At 42.5% G+C, this 17984-nt stretch overlaps 1 protein-coding gene across 1 annotated transcript in view; it reads right to left on the bottom strand.

Annotated features, from left to right (window-relative positions):
- The window catches only part of LOC309439517 (histamine H2 receptor-like), a gene marked incomplete at both ends in the record, with an annotated part of 33010 nt that extends 16808 nt beyond the window's left edge, over positions 1-16202 (bottom strand). The window contains 1 exon segment of the mRNA XM_082052184.1: positions 16072-16202. Within this exon segment, the coding sequence (XP_081908310.1) occupies positions 16072-16202 (131 nt within the window).
- Between the last annotated feature and the right edge of the window lie 1782 nt (positions 16203-17984).

Below are 17984 nucleotides of genomic sequence, written 5' to 3'. Positions count from 1 at the left end.
TAACATGGCAAAATGCAATATTTATTGCAATTCTAGGATATTGTCAAGGAAGAATTTCTAGGACACTGGCTCCCAGGTTGTTGGGATTTTGGGTTTATGTTATATGTCACGCTATCTGGAAAGGGATGAGTGAGAAAAAATGGAATTTGACTTTGTGATCTTGGCAACAAGGAGAGTAATAGGAAACATACATTCCAGAGTCTTGTGCATATTGAAAGCAGCTTGATCTCAGAAAATCTGAACAGTACTAGAGCTGTGTTTATGCAGACACCAAGGTACAGCTGAAGATACATTGCAACAAATCTCTTTCAATGGCCAAATAAGAGGGTACAAGGTGTGGAATACTCAGGAATGGTTTGAGGTTTCATTCACCTTTGGTACCCACTTGGAAAACATTGTTAAAACCCCCAGGAACGGTGAGGGATCGCAGACAAATGTTAACAAGTGGAAGAACACAAGGAAACACTTTTTGTTGGTAGCACTATGTAAATCACATGGCATTGGGTAAACAGGCCCATAGGAGTGGCAGGTTTATTTTTGTATTTTGTCTTTTGAGGAAGAGCCTGTCCTGATGGTGCTGCCCCTGGTTCAGTACCTTCCTCAGGGCATCTGAACAAAAAGTAGAAGGAAGAAAATGAACATTTGCTTCTTGTCTGTCTTGATTTGGACATGGTTTAGTGCTAGACTTAGGTTAGCTTATGGTTGGACTCAATGATCCTGAGGGTCTCTTCCAACTTAAATGATCCTATGATTTACCCAGGTATCAAACTGTACAAACAGGTGTCTCTACTGTTAAATAGTTCTTTAATAACTCTGCTGATTGACAGGGTTTCTGATCAGAAGATGACTGCTCACCACTGCTTTTCTAGCAGCACTAGGAATCAGAGATGTGCTTTCTGTCAGGTTGCATTGGGGCATGATGCTTGATTTCTGTATAAACGGTGTTAGTCATCAGCTCAAGCAATGAAGTTCCTTTGACACACGATACCTGCTGTGCTCACTGATTGTGCTTTTTCAGTATCTTCAGTGCTGTTGTGTCTGAGACATTTCTTGTCCTTGATGAATTCTATCTGACAATTTCCCTTTCAATTTTCCCTCATTAGACACCATATATTTATATATTCTCTTTCAGTTGGGATTTGTAATCCTTCTTCCTTGACACATTCACCTCTAAAATGAACACCGAGGGATTAGTCCTGTTGCCTGCTGCAGGCGTTTAGCTCAGTTGTTTTATGCTACTTCCACCTGCCCTTCTGACCCCAAAAGTGGTCTAATTTTTCTCCAATGCCTCTATAGGGGAATATACACTCCTAATTTTTTGTGTCTCAATCATATCTAATTAATATTCTCCAAGTAAATAGTGCAGGTAGTCCCACTGGCCTTCCACTTTTGGCTTCCAGTAATGTTTCTGCTGATACTTTAACCCTGCAAATACCTCCACGTCTTTGTGCATGTCCCAGCCAAACTACAGCCTGTGCTGTTCTGTTGAAAAAGCAGGATCCTCCTCGTTTTCAAGGAAACTAGAAATCCCGAAAGCATTCTTAGTGAAATCCACAGGAAATACTGGAGCCTGGGACAGAGTTTATCAGACATTTATTACCACATCACCCGTTAACCGAAGGCAGGAAGATGGATATGTAATTAGGGAATGATAGAAATAAGAAAAACAATTCTCAAAATTCAAGCTAGATCAGCAAAGCAAGTGTTTGTAAGCATCAGGAGATTTTTATGGAAGTGCTCAACATTTTTTCTTATTGGGCACTTTTGGGTCATTGGATCAATCCCACTTAGAGAGAAAGAAGGGCAATTGTAATTTCAAAACTTCAAAACCCAAACTCTAAAATGTGGCATAAGTCTCCCATCCAAGTGTTGATCCACTCCAGTCTTTCTTGGTGTTGAGAATGGAAATGTAACCTCTGACAAAGAAAAGGACTGGACAGCTTCAACAGAGATCAGAGCAAAGACGAGGGCTATTTTGTGGTGAACTCCTGAAGTACAGTCTGTGTGACTCATGTTCAGAGGACAGTGTATCCTTGGTAGCTGTTTGTTTACAAAAATGAGTTTCAAAATCCTCATTCTGTTATTCTACATGAGTTTCTCGTTGGCACAAACAAGAAAAGTGGTTTCCAAAAGGAGCTGTGGTCACCTTCCCCATAAATCATCTCACAACTACTCAACTGCAGGGCTGTAGGTACTGAAGCCAGTTAATTAATACACGGAGGTATGTGTTAAAATTCTGCTCTATTACGGATTCCCTCTTGAGCTATAGAAGAGTTTGAGGCCTTGAAGCTGCAAAAACATGTTCAGAAACAGAAATGGCACAGCACTGGCCATGACTTGCAATGGTGACAGCTCCTGAATGTTCTTCTGCTTTAACATTTGAATTGTTTGTTGCTGCTTCATTTCAGCTCAGACACACAGACTTCACTCCACACATCAGTGAACAGCTCCAGCTGAATCTTCATCACACCTTGAGAAGACCTTGGGCATTTTATCCCATGGAGAAACATCTGATACTGTCAAATCAGAGTCCTTTCATGCTGACTGATAATCAAACAGCCATACTTAAGCCCAAGATATCCTATACTTCAAAGAGAGGTATTTAAGGCTAGCAGGAAAATATCCTTTCATTTACATGAAAGCAATCATGATTTTTACAGTAGAACTAGCTGTTAGGTATCAGGAGACTTTCTGGGAACTTTGGTTAGCAGGCATTGAAGTGTGTATCCATCTGCCATATATTATAATGAAATTGCTTGCTCACATCTCTGAAGTGGCTTGTTTATCTCTTTGTAGTTGCTGGGCAGATGCCTTGTATTTGTGTAGGAGATTTCTCCAGAAATCTGATGTTTCTTCCAAGTAAAATGTTTTTGCCTGTAAAAGGGCATGTCCTAGTTATCAGATGGTCAGGTTTTCAACATGGGCATGCTCCTTTCCCTTGTTTACACCACTGCCCTTTCACCTGAGGATCACTGTGTTTTGCAAACAAAATCTCATTGTCAAGAATGAGTCTTGTTATTTTTACCCTTATGTTAATGAGGAATTACCCAAAGCCCAGTGAGTAAGACCAACATTTTCCAACATGCTCTCTAATTATGGACACCTCCATTCCTAAGTATCCAGTCTGGGATACCTTGGCTGGTTTTGCAGCAGGGTTGTGTAACTCAGTCCTGTGTGTGTGCTCTGAGTTCTCAAAGATCTTCTGAAAATTCAAGACCAAGAGGTATGAAGATGCTCAAACTGAGTCACCAGAAATGAGTGGACACTTTTGTAAGCCTCCATCGCTTGCCAAAACCTACAGAATGACTCAGTGTCATGGTCTGAAACAAAACCCCTGAGTTCTGTGTGTTAACCATTAGACCGTGCCTGATGGAAGGGACAGAGAACAACAAAAATCTGGTCAGAAATTACACTGAGTAGACACCAGAGATTTTCTGCAGAGATCACAAAGAGTAGCAAAGGCTTTCCTTGATCTTGGAAGCAAAGACCACTGGTGGGCACAGTGATACACAAAACAGTGTCCCGAGAGGAAGGAGAGCACTGAAATCCACAGATAAAACCACCAGAGGAAAAAGACAGTATATCCTACACACTTCATCAGTACACAGTATCTATTTGACTAGCTGCTCTATTTTCACTTGTATCCAATGATCCTGTTTCATGGCTCTATTGTGTATTTCTAGTAACAGCACTGAAATTATTTCATAACTCTTTGGGGGAAAAAAGCCAGCTAAGAAACTTCTCACCAAAACAATTTGTCAGGCTGAAAAAAGTTGCCAAAGAAAATTTTCTTTTCCCTTTTTATTGTTTTCCTGACAAGCTGGACAGGGGCTGTTTTCTCTTGTGCTGCAAAATCTAATTATATACACACATAAAAAAAGAGACGGCACTAACCATTTGTCTTGTATGACTCACCACTGTCTTTCCAAATGTCACAAATGCTGGCAAGCAAACTACAACCACGAAACACATTAGTGTCTCACAAGGCTGCTTGGCTTGATTACAGGCTGGCAAGGATTAGGCTGAGTAACTGGGAGAAGATGGGACGAAGATTTCACTGGACATCTGGGATTATTGCGTGCTTGAAATACTGCAGAAGATAAACCAGTAAAAGACAATCTACCGCCTTCAATGGCAATCCGTGTGCAGCATGTTATGGTTTGCACAGTCCAGAAGACAAGAAGAAATGGAGCATTGCCCAAGTGGAAGAGGAGACACCCTCATTTGGCAACACCCGTGAACAACATCTTGGACACAACCATTCCCGGGGAAGGGCTTTCTTCTCATGTACCCTGTTACTGCAGCAGCCACAGAAACAAAAGCCCAGATCTGCTCCTACTGAGCCGCTGCTGTCATCACTTGAACTTCTTGCCCTTGATAGACCTGGGGAAGAGTGCTGAACAGGAGCATAAACTGCACTTGTACCAGAAACATGAGTTGGATGCTTCTCTGCAGCTGCCTTGTCTTAATCAGGCTGTCCAGTTCTAACACGGAAGTCAAATTTAGCCTTGTATCTTAAAAAAAGGGCTGTGAAACCACAGCAGAAAGTGGACCCCTCTCTGGATTACACCTTCATGGCCACTTCCCATGCAGGAGTGAGGCTGATGCCTGAAAGCCCTGCTCTGGACCAGGTGGTGGGGAGGAGGGTTTCCAGGACACCACAGTGGGACCCTGGACATCCTCACCAGGGTGCACCTTCTCTGGTGGCTGCAGACAGCTCTGCACAGTAAATCCATTTCACTTTCTTGCAGACCTCACTGGAAGATCAGGGTCCCACTGGGTAGTACAGAAGCTTCTCCTGTGCTCTGGGACTACTTAGAATCATAGAAACATTTTGATTGGAAGAGAGCCTCAAGATCATCAAGTCCAAGTGTTAACACTGGCACTAAACCATGCCCCTAAGAACCTCATCTACATGTTTTTTAAACCCCTCCAGGGATGGTGACTCCACTGCTGCCCTGGGCAGCCTGTTCCAATGCCTGACAGTCCCTTCGGGGAAGAGATGTTTTGAAATATCTAATCTAAACCTCCACTGGCACAACTTAAGGCCATTTCCTCTTGCTTCATGCGCCAGGGCAGCCCAGAGTCAAAGATAAGCACATTTGGCTCAGCAGAAAATGGGTCCAGAAGGGTGTCAGGCCCACAGCATCAGACCCAATGAATCTGCTATAGATAAGCTTGCTTAAATAAATATATTTTTTATATATATATGTGTGTGTGTATATATATATATATAATTAAATAAGTAAGTAAGTAAGTAAGTCCAAGTTACTTCTGAAAGGCCTGGAGAACTTTGAAGAATCTTTTCCCTTTGTAGTGAGGCAAGCACTGTATTTTTGAACCACAGTGTTTCTTAAATGTTCTTCCTCAACTTCCACTGGCATGGTACAGATTATATTGCCAAGACCTGTATCTTCCAACAAGAGCCATTCTCATTTCGATTTTACAATCCCACTTGAAAACGCATCTCCTGGCTGTTTAATTTCCCATCCCTTGAAGCACAGCGCTTGGTCTCATTCACATGCACAGTGTTCCCCAGGGCAGTTCAAGCCAAGGCTGGTCGCTGAGCTGTGAAATGTGTGTTCTTCCATAAAATGTGTATTTTCCCACAAAATGCATGTGCTTCCACAAAACATGTGTTCTCCCACCCCACCATCTCCTTCCAACGCACCCAGAGCAAAGACTTCTGAGTGACGTCAAGATGTTGGTGCCTGATCTTCAGAGAACATTCATAGTAGATTATTATAAAACACTCATAGAAATTGTGGAAAGTAAAAAAAAAAAATAGGCATGATGGGGTTTTTTGGCACTAAGCGGTGTAAATCTCAGACCATCTCATGCTGCAGTGAGATATTGTACTCTCCTCTACAAACAGCTGCATTTCGTTTTTCTCATTTGGCAAATATAACCATGGTTTATTTTTAGCTTTAATTGAATATCTCCTTTCAAATCTTATCACTGCCTGCCCACATCAAGTGGAACGGACATAAATACAAACATAATGTAGACTACCTTATGCCGAAGAGCACAGCAACAGCAAACTAATCACCTTTTCTCCAGCGCATTTCATCTCAAATCCAGGAGAGACTTGTTTACAGATGTGATTCATAGCTGAAGAATAAAATGTTGTCTGGCAAGGCTGATATTTCACTTTTTGACACAGATTTTTACTCAAGGATCTCAAAATATTTATAAACCTTGCAGCCTCATCCGCACATATTTTTTGCAGCAAATATCCTCTTTTTAAAATTAAGAACAGGATTTCCCAGCTATGGTACCTCTCAATAAAACCACATTTACAGTTACAAAATACTTCAGAGCTGTACAACTTCATTCCCCTGCCAATATAGAAAATTATTTTACCAACTTCAGTAACTTGGTGATGCTGAATCCATAGAGCATTTATATACAAAAAACATACCATCACTTCTCTTTTTAAGCTTAACTAATGCAGTAATATGCTTTGCAGCTCCATGGGTGGAGGCTGAACAGAGAGGTCAAAGCCTTGCTGTTCCGCTAGAAAGTGTGAAATAATTGCGCACAGTCTTGCTGAGCACACACACCTGATCTGAATATCTATGGAAGTGTTTGTAGAAATGAGGATGTGTTTAAACTAGAAGGATGAGAAATATGCTGCTTCACTGCGATGGGAAATCAAACTGTGGCAGTGGTATTTTGCTCCAAAGGTAAGTTAACCCTGGGGATATTAAAGGAGCGTGTGCTGGAAATTAGATGTTATACTCCAAGGATTTTTTTTCTTTTTTTTAATAAAATGTGTAAATCTTGCTTTGTCATAAAATCTGGATGGCAAGAGCTAGGAGATGAATGCAAGATCAGTGAAGGAAGATAAAAAATTAAACTGTTTGGGAGGCTACAAGAATCATTGCACATGTGCGGCAGCAGCTCCTGGCACCTCGGCTGATGCCCAGATGTGACCAGCTGTGCGCTCTGCCACTGCACAACTGCATCTGCTGGGTCTCAGAAGGAGCAGGAAAGAGGGAAACTTCATCTGATATGTTGTGATATAAAGTAACAGAATCAGAGGTTGGAAAAGACCTTTAAGATCATTGAGTCCAACCATTACCCTCACACTGCCAAACCCAACACTGACCCATGTCCCTAAGAACCTCATCTCTGTGTCTCCTCAACACCTCTAAGGATGGCGACTCCACCACTGCCCTGGGCTGCCTGTTCCAGTGCCCGACAACCCTTTCCATGAAGAAATTTTTCCTAATATCCAATCTAAACCTCCGCTGGCACAACTTGAGGCCATTTCCTCTCATCCTCTCACTTTTTACTTGGGAGAAGAGACCAACACCCTCCATACTACAACCTCCTTTCAAGTAGTTGTAGACTAAGATGCTGAATAGAAGATAAGACATCTAATCTGCTAAGAAGATGAACTACTATGAGTGGAGTACATGGCTCTTTAGGGCAGGACAAAAATCCATCTCAACAAAACCCTATCCTTTCCAGGAAAAAATATGAAGAAAGTGAGGAACGGAATAAAAAACATACAACATCATTGATGGGGACAACTGAAACTGTGATGGAACGTCGCCCTGCCAGGGGACCAGCAGATTTCTTTACTGGCTCCATGCTTTCTTGTACTTGGTTTCTTTTTTCTTTCCCCCCTTATCCTCCAGCTCAGTAATTCTCTCCTAGTCATTCACATAAAGCAGCGCACCAGGTGCTGCCTCTGTGTGGATCTATAATGTGAATTACTTTATCTAGCCAATAACTTACAAACAAAGTCCAGAAATTTATTTCTGTTAATGCTGTGTCAGACTGAGTCCTAACAACTCGCAAAGACCTTCTTTCGCAATAATAATCTACCTGCTTTCTGCTGCCTGATCTGGACTACTGAAACATTGATTTAACTACTTTTTGATTATTCTGTTTTTCATGGCTGGCTCCAGCTCTGCCAATCTGATCTTAATAGAGCCTGGAATTCTTTAATTCTGCCCCAACGCCTTTGTTGTCTCAATGAGACAACATCCACTTTTCTCCCATTTCCATTTCACATGCTACTGGTGTTTGAGCTTCTATCACTGATGTATCAAAGACAGAGTAAACAAAGATGTGATGTATATGTGTGTGTCTGTTAAGAAAACTCTGTACTTAACATAGGGGGTCTGTGTTATATTTTTCCATCAAAGAACTGTCTTCAGGGGAAATTGGGATACAATATTATAGAGCCAAAGTTATGATTTCTGTAATAAAAGGAGAAATATAATTCCTTTTCCACTTTCTTCCATGAATTTTATTCCCATCCTTTGGGGAGCAATGTTGAGGCCTGTATGATTTAGTGTCTGTATGGGCTCTGTGGTTGTGCTACACTCAAATCCCGTTGTCTATACACAATACAGAGCTTCCCACCTTCCATCATTCTATGATTCTTGGCTGTAAGGGCACGCTGCTGGCTCATGTTCAACTTGGTGTCCTACCAGGACCTCTGTGTTCTGCAGAAACTCATGGTCAGAATATGGTGCTCACCCATTAAAACCATGGCTGAAGCAGAGTCCTTTGGCTCTGAAGGCTGAATCCCACATTGTACCAGAAACGAGGAAAATACCCTGAGCTGAAATCATCACCGCAGACAAACACTTCCACAAGCTGTATAACCAGCTGTAGGAAGCTACCAGCTTCAGCTCTGATGCTGTAAGCGCTCGACAGGTCCACAAAGCATCACAGGAGGAACCACACACTTCTCATGTAAGAGGCTGAATTTAAAGCATTTTGAATTCTCTGCCGCATTAACAGAGTGATGAGTACCTTCCTACAGCTGGGGGTGAGTCTACAGAAGAACACTAGGCAATGGGTGGCTTGGGCTTCTGATGTGCTAAAATCAGACCCTATATTAGGCAGAGCTCTGGCTTTTTGGCTCTAAGTGACTGTCAGGCACGGTCTCTGCCCTCCTCTCTGGAGCATCTTCCCATCCCTCTGGTCTGGGTGGTCTCCAAATATCTGAGGTTTGTGGGAAAACCCAACAGAGATTTAGCTACAAGTCAAGTCCCCGAATACAAAATGCTGCAATTCTCAAAGCCCCCTCCCAGGGAATGGGTCTCATCAGATGTCAGGCTGTTACATGTCTTTCTAGATTACTGCAGAATACCAAGAGGCATATGAAAATGTTTTTTTCTGATTTTTTTTTTTTAATATAGTTCACATTGCACAGACCATTAATGGATAGTACCCTGTGCTGTTCCTTTTGTAATCAAAACACAAGATGTCCTCAAAAGCCGCTCTAATTAGAGCAATTCAAATGCCTTCAAGTGAGGTGACTGCTCGGGAAATGCTACTCCATTGAAAAGAAGATACTACAGAAATATACACCACAACACCCCCCAAAAAATTAGAGCATAGAAAAAAATGTTAGGGAACAGAAAAACAAAACAGAACAAGGAGTTTCTGGCAAAATAAAAGAAATCCTGTAATAATCGAGGGTCACCCCACAGTGCCCAGTTCAGACCCGGCTTTCCTGCCCACCGCCCTTTTGGCTGTTTGACATGTCTTGGTGTTACATCGTGTCATGTTAAAGCCTTTATTTTTGGTACAACGAATCCTGTTTTTCTGGATAGTGCTTGTTATAATGGCCCCAAGGGAGCTTTAAATGTTCAATTACTTTGCCAGAGTTCAGAAATACTTAGCTCAAGCCAATTAAATTTCTAATTAAACATGCATTAGGAGGAGAACCTTGCATATGAAATTTCTCCATATCCTTTTTGTAAGAGACACAACAATCAGTAAAGCTTGGCAACCCATGATTTACAGCAAGTTAAAACCCAAGAGCACTTTCAACTTTCGCTTGTGAATTACATGACTCACAAAATTGAAGATCTCAGAGCAGAACCCTGCAACTCTATTTCTTCCTCCCAGTGTGTTGATTTATGTATTGATCATATGCCCCGGTTCCTCTGATGGAAAAGCTGTAATTTAAAAAAAAAAAAAAAGAAAATAAGCAGCATTTCATTTGTGGGCACCGTGCTTCTGTGACTTGCAAAGCCAATCTATGCGATTTTGCAGCCAGGCTGTTAAAGTAAGAGCATGTTCAGTAACTGATCTGCGTCAGCATCCTCCGCCACTTGAATGACAATAGGTTTGAAACAGATTGGTCTTCAAAACTAGAATGAGCCTGGCAAAAAAAATGCCAGGAGATATAAGAAAAAAATAAAGCTCTGATAAAATAAATTGCTGCAGAGTCTCCTCTGTGCAATGTCTTGAGAGGGTTTTTAGACATTTGGTGTCCAGAAGAGGTGGTTGATGAGGTTGGTCTAAAAGAAGACATCAGTCTACTTATTGCTTTGTGCTCACCCCAAAAAACACACAAAACCACACAAAATCCCATACCAATGCAACAGTAGGTTACAGAAAACATTCCTGTCAGCAGATGAGTCTGAAACCCAGCTTGTCGTGCTTGGTAGCAGGGAACGGGAAACTTATTTCTGAATCCTCATAAACTTGATGGCACGTAGGCTGCTGATATATTTAGTTAGAAAATGAAAAATCCCACTAAAATGCAAAAATCTTTTTAGTTTGGTTGAAAAATAAATCATGTACGGTGAAAAACAACCAGCTCTGAAGTGAAGACGGGAACATTTTATAAAGATAAATTCATCTCCGGTAAAATTACTTTTCTGTAAGACCGAATCTATATGAAAGTAATAAAGAGAAAATGCGGGGCTCATATCTTTTCAAAGAAGAAAAATGTCAGACTTGGAAGATTTTGGAAGATTCCTTAGATGGACATACCCAGCAGCACCTCTTCACTGGCTTGTGTAACATAAAATAATGAAAATATGTTACTGCAGTGATATGAAAATTAATTGCAGAGGCAGAAGTGGGTCATCTGAGGGAGGGAATTAGCAGCAGAGGCAACACCCACCCAAAACACACTGTCAAGGTGCCCAGGAGAGCCTGTGAACTTCCATCAGTGCAACCCAGAGAATGTATCGATTGGTTTTGAGTATGAGATTAAACAAGCAGCAATTCTCTGTGTGTAATTCATAGGTTACTGGTGACAACGTCACACTTAGTTGTTCCATCTCCTGTGATTTACCTTCATCCATAGCAAGAATAAATGTGGTATTAAAAAACTGCAGCTGGAGCCAATCTGCATTTTCTGTTTAACTCTGACACATGAAAAATGGCCTGTTTTGACTTAGTGCTGAGATTTTAGATTTACCCCTTCAGTTCTGTGTTTAAGAAACAAAAAAAAGCGCACCTGTTTGCTTTTTAAAGATTTAGTTCCCTGTTATTCATCATATTTTATCCCTTTAAATGGGGTCTGTTGGCACCTTTTTTCAATCGGCAAAAACAGTGGGAAATGGGAAACCTGAAGAATTTTTGTTTCTAAACTGAGAAACAAGTGTTTTCATTTTTATTCTGATAGCAGGTTGAACCTGGGTTTGGAGAACAAATGAACGGAGTAAGTTTTTCAGATGGCATCAGCATCTCCCCATGGGCATGTCCAGCAGCTTCCCCTTCCCACCTTCCCACTCTCTCTGGATCATGTTTCCCACATGGCCCGTTCCCCCCTTGCATTACAGCGGAGCTGGAGGCACCAAACTCAGGCAGAAGAGTGCCTAAAAGAGAACGATGATGTGAGATGAACACTCTCAGCATTTCTGGTCACCCTCACCTAAGAGCACCTTGCTGCAACACTCAGCAATTTCACAGTGTTTTAAAAGTGCCTAGACCCACAGGTCCCTGCCAGCCCTGAAAAGCGGTGGGAATGTGGTTTGAACTGCACCCAAGCAGAAGGGTTTGGAAAGCATCCCCCATCCCAACTCGGCTCTCAGCCTCTGCCTTCTCAGCACATGTTCAAATGAGGTATTGTTTGAAAGACTTGTTTAGAGCATCAACCCCAAATGAGAAAATTCGGATAATACCCTAAATGAGAATTATAGATGGACTTGGAGCATGCCTGAAGAAGAATCAGGATCCTCTTTGTCAGACAAACAAAACTCTAAAGACCTTCCTACCAAACCCACAGAGACACATGGACTTCTAGTACTGGCTAATGGTAGCTTTCAGAGCTGTAATTTGGACTTGTGTACCTAAATCCCCTTATGACACAGCCACTGATCTCTAAGTCCCTGGAACTCTTTGGGAAGTGACCCATATAGAAAACACATTTTCAACACTGGAAAAAAGGTTTTCCTTTTTTCCTAAAGGAATTCTTTAGCAAACACATCAGACAGTGCCTGCCAAGCATGGTCAGCTGGGGTGTCAGCTGTGGATGAACAAATTTGTGGGAGGAATCTGCTGGAGTCTACAGGGTTTCTGTAGGCGCTCTGAGATCTCTGCACAAACACAACACGTATCCCCACAGCACGACTGACCTACAGCTTTCTGAGCCCTCCAAAGGGGAATACCTGCTCCTCCATGGTATGTACAGCCTGCCTGTGATACACATTACAGAGCTGTATGCAGCACATTCTATCATCAGCCTTACGAGCAACAGCCAAGGTGCTCACTGCAGCTTCAAAATACCTGGAGGAAGTCACGAGTATGAACAGGGATGCACAAAGGATTGCACCTACCACTGCCTGCCCTGTAAACGTTCCTGAGATACCTGATAAAAGCCGAAGACCCTGGTGAGATCTATGGCCATACTGGTTTTCAAGCTGTGCCCCATGGGACCTCAACTGCTGGTCTGCTGCTGCTTTGACAAACTATCACCGCTACAGTACGACCATTTGAATTCCAAACCCCACAGCGGTGAGACACCTGTGTCAGTGGTCATCAGGGGCCCATGCTTGTGAGCAAGTTTTTCTGCAGTAAAACAAGAAAATCTGAAGGTCAGAAGAAAGCTGAGAATACTATTGTCAGAGCTGTGCTGTAGTTCCCAGCTCAGTGTTAGACCAAACCAATTATCTTGTTATCCCTTGCCACATGAGATCCTCATGAAACAAATCAAAACCCTGAGAATGTAATATTTTATTTCCAACATGAAAACGTGAAGTTTCATCTTGTCCTTGACACAATAAACTGACTGAAGCAAGTGCCTACCCTACTTTATAATTGCAAGATGCCCACTGACCCATAATAGGCTTCAGCAGCATATGGGCACTGTATTTCTGGCCACAGAACTGCAGGAAAAATGCAGGTTTCAGGAGTTTGCAGTAGAGATATATATTCAGCTGGCTAATATCTCTGAGCTTTCTTCACAATAAAAGTGATTTTAGCTGTCACTACGTGTTGTGCTGTGTGGCCAACCCTGGCAATGCAATTAGTGCTAATTGGGCGGTGAAGGGCGTGCAGGGACCTCCATGATGCTTCTGGCATCAATGAGTATCACCACTTATCATTTCTGATCTGACAGTTACATACGCTTCCTTCCCATGCTGTGTCAGATGTGTAACCATCCATTTTCAGATCTCTGCAATCTTTGCTGCCAGAAAAACTGAATTATGATGGCACTACATGCAGGCCCCAAGAGATAAATGCTTGTCCTTGTTGCATATGTATTAATAAATATATAGAGCATCACAGGATGAGCAAAGGTTGGTCCACAGCAAGTGGAACAGTTACGGAGAAAGGAGTGCAGCCAGAAAATATCTGGGTATGGCATTACGAGTTTGAATTGAACTCTCAAAACTGATAATTACTGGAGTTTTCCTGGGGGCTTCACAAGGAGATAAAAGACTTGTATTAATGAATGGTTCACGATAGATAAATGGCAGATGGTAACTGGGTGCAGGAGGTATGGTGTGATGCACAAGGGACTGAGTACGAGGAACTATAACTGGGACACTTAGGATGCCGAACATCTGGAGTGCAGGGTGCACATGCTATTCTTGCTGTACATACAGTATTGTGCCTACAATTAGGTTGAGACACACGCATATATACACACAAGTGTACATACAGAGTGCTAAATAAAAAATGGTCAAGACCAAATCCTGGCCACAAGGCTGAGCAGTCAAAACTGGCTTTCATTCACATTAACTAAGGCTAATGCTCTATAGCAGGTTCATCTTGGAGAGCAATAGAGTAAGTCACCAGTTCAGCTCTGTGGACCATGGTGGTCCAGGGTTTCAGTGGATTTCCCTGGCCCTCTCAATTAGCAGCACAAATGTGCCTTCAGGATTCCTTTAAAACCCATTCTCCACAGTTTAAATGCAAAAACAACAACTAGAAATACATTTTTTTAATGCCATCCTCCAGATAAGACTATTAATTACTCATATTGATCAAGGTTTTGAGTGAGCAAGGGACAAAGGAGTGGGTTCCTGCCATCTCTAAGGGAAAAACAAACCAACCAGTGGTTGAATAGGAGAACATTCATTATAGGATGTGCAGTAACCATGTATAATATCATGGAATTGCCCCAAAAATGAATTTAGGCAGGTGATAAGCTCCAAACAGACTTAATTCTAACCAGAATTGTTTAGCAGAGAACCATCTGGAAACATGGTTTATCCACATTCATTCAGTACTCTAACAACATTACGAAACACAGATTCTGATACTAGTTGGAAGTTCAATTGCTACGTTGCAAATTCACACTGAAGGGATCCCCAAAACTTCACAATGATGACTCAAAATGCACATCTACTCACCCACAAAAAAAAGAAAGACTCTCAAGGGTACCCATAATATATAACAACTCACCAACAAAGAAAGTGTCTCATTCCTTAAAGAAGTTTCTTTAGATGGTGTCCCAGTCCGAGGAGAAGAGTCTTCCACTTCAAACCCACTGCTCCAAAAAAAAAACAACTCAATGGTGTCCCCAGAAGCTCCATTTATACCCCAGCTGAAGCTGAGCTGTGGTCATTTATGGTAGTGGTCTGGAAAATTCTCTCAGCTGAGGCATTTCATTGGTCAAGGCACCTGTCAGTCAACCAAGGGGCATGTGCATGACAATGGTGGTCCGTTGATCTAGAAGTTTCTGGTTCTTTCAAGGTGTGGGGAAGTGTGCCTGCTACACCATGTGAAACACAAACCCAGGAGCAGCTTTATGAGGGGATGACTCAGGCATTGGTCATCCCCAGAAGAGTGGTCAAAACAGTCGGGAATTCAGTTGTGGGAAGGCACCAGCGTTGCAGAACTGAGGTGATTCAGCAAGAGATTTTTGTGTCCAGCCTCTGGGATTTTTGTCTTGCCATGAATGCCCCATCCCCAGGAGCATCCCAAATCCATCCAGCCCTTCTTCCCTCAGCAGCTGCATGGCTGTGAGTGCGGGACTCACACTTGGGAACTTTCCCCTGTCTTCCCAGAGGTGAAATTTGGGGAAAGGGAGAGTCCCTTTCAATGCAGCGTTTGTTCGGAATTAAAACCTGGTTTGGCCACAAAGCCACTTAAAAATTCAGATGGGTTTCACCAAACACTGTGTGGTGGCATGGTTAGGATGGTGCTGACTTTAAGGACAGCTGCCTCTGCCTTGGGGAAGGTAGATGAGCAGACTAGGTCAAAAACAAATGGAGACAGTTATAATTTTCCAAAAGACTAAGTATTGCCTTTCCTCAAGTTCTTCTTATTTCCTGTGGTCCTCCTTAAAAGCTAGAAAGGCACCAGTGAAAGGAGAAAGCCTGATTCCAGCTCAAAGACTATTCTCAAACTTCTTTTAAACTATATCAATTTGCACTCAAAACTACAAAATGCCCCATCCTTGCACTCACCTGACACCCTGTGCCCCAATCCCAACCAGTATGGGCTGGTCCTACACCCCTCAATTACTCCTGGCTGCCTGGGGATTTCTAAGTTGTTCTTCATGCCACAAATCTGCACCACCATCCCCTTCTCCTAAGCCCTCCAGCCCTTTCTTAGTCAAGAGAGTGACTCCATGTGGTCTTCCTATAGTCTCTTTCATGTATTTCTCACCTCTTCCAGTGTGACCTCCAGAGAGGAATGGAGCTAGAGAACTTCCAAGTACTGCAGAAACACTGCTTTGATGTTTCTCCTGCCAACACGATGCTGGACTGAGAGAGAATTGGATGTAAAACCAAAGCATCAGAGCTGGTATTTCTCAGGCTGGCTGCAGAGCTCCATTTGGAATAAAAACCATTTACTTTGTATTAGGCAAAGAGGAAGCTGATGCAAGCAACATGACTGCTGAACACCTACCATTCCTGGTATGTGTGCTGGCTGGGTTTCAAGGCAGCCCTGTACAGGCATAAATACACTGATGTAACAAAGGGTTTCACCACCAGCATCTGACTCAGGCACATGTACCACCCCACCATGTCCTCCGTCATCCTCCCTCACATCAAAAACTCCTAGAAACATCAGAGTCCCTGAGTCAGGCAGCATGCTCCTGCTCTAGTGACCACACAAGGACCTTCATCCCCTGTAATCAGCCCTTCATCCTCCTCCAAGCTTAAGGTCTCACCCTTGTATAAGATGTCCAAGTCTCTATGCAGCCCTCAGCTGTTGACATTTGCCCCAATCCTATGTGCTGCATAGACTCAGAGAGCATCTTATTCTCTAGGCACACCAGCTCCTGCTCAACTATTTTCCTTTTCTTTCACTAATTTTTCATTTCTTCATTAGGCTTGAAGCAGTTTCTCCCAGCTCTCAAGGCTGTACTTCTCCAAGGGGTTGTTTGTAGGTCCAGAATCTCTGTTGTCAGCCAACGCCCCTATTTTTAAGGGTTCTGCTATTATCCCAACCTTAATGCCCCATCACACCTGGTACCCAGCACCAGTCCATGCAGCAGGATCGTGTAAATAAGCCTACCATAGCACCAGCATCTTGCAAAGCTAGCATGAGGCACAGTTGGCATAAAACCTCCAGGCTGGTATTAGTAGCAGCTATACTGGTTTTATTGGTTTTATCAGAGGGAGCTGTGACCACTGCAGGCACCAGGGCAGGGTGATGGGGAAGGTGAAGTCCTTTCAGCTGTGGGACTGCAAGGAAAGAGCCATAGCTGGAGGCTCTTCTCACTAATTTTCTTTAAGTACTGTAAAGTCTGAGCCTCTCAAAATAAGTGGAAATCTTTCTAAGGAATTAAATGGCCTTTGGGTGCAGCTTTCCTGGTGCGTGAGCCCACCTGTCCCTGCAAGAATGTGCAAGAGCGGTTACGCCATGGTGAGAAATGCAACCTGATTTTGGGACACTCTCTGTCACATGCGGTGCAATTTACCTGGCCTTCCAGGTAAATTACTTTTTTGCTATAAGGTGTCATAGCTGAATTGAAGAGTGTGTAGCTACTTATGCACGATAGCAAATCTCAACCTTTATCTGTTCTTCTACATGACACTTGAGAGAGCTTGATTGAAATAAAATACTTCAGTGCTTGGTTTCACTTTTTGTGTTTATTTATGCCTTTTCTATGCACATTCCTTGGGTAAATACAGTGAAATATCATACTGTGATCCAGGATTAAAAGTAGGAGCAGTGGGTATTTCCAGGCTTAAAGACTCTCAGGTGTTGGTTACAGCAGGGGCTTTCTGATGTGCCCATTTGCCCTGATGACCTATTTAATTAATTGGCTCATTATCAACAACCCAGCCAGGAGCTATGTATCATCCATGGGAATATTTTCCCCAGATATACAGCCTATATAGAGAAAAAAAAAAAATCAATTTCTTTTTCCTATTGCTTTGGTATCTCATTTTACTGTTGAGTAACACATGGAGCTGTGTGTCTCCAGCTGGCCAGGGAAGGATGAGAACTAAATTCACAAATATTAGAGCACATTTCAATTTGATAATGTTAAAAAAAAAGTGTGGAGGAAAATGTTTCAGATATGCTTAATTCAATGTAAGATCAGTTTGCTGGGAGCATGGCAATGCTTAGGTCTTACAAAGACCATATGATCCCAAAGTACCTGAGATGTGTCCTCAGCACCAGGTGTGACCTGCAATGTAAAGGGAAGGCTTGGGCCACCCAAACCACAATTTTCTCAAAGTCCAGTGACTGAGCAGCTAAAGAGAAAAATAAAACATTGTGGTCAACCCAGGCCTTGGTTGAAACATTTCATTTTGATCTCACCGAAGGAGAACTGAAAAAATATGGGCAAAATGAAAATATTAGTA

Source organism: Streptopelia decaocto (assembly GCF_964273445.1).
Source record: "Streptopelia decaocto genome assembly, chromosome: 4".
NCBI lineage: Eukaryota > Metazoa > Chordata > Aves > Columbiformes > Columbidae > Streptopelia > Streptopelia decaocto.
Note: the sequence above shows the minus strand (reverse complement) of the source record. Positions and strands in the feature narration are given on the sequence as shown.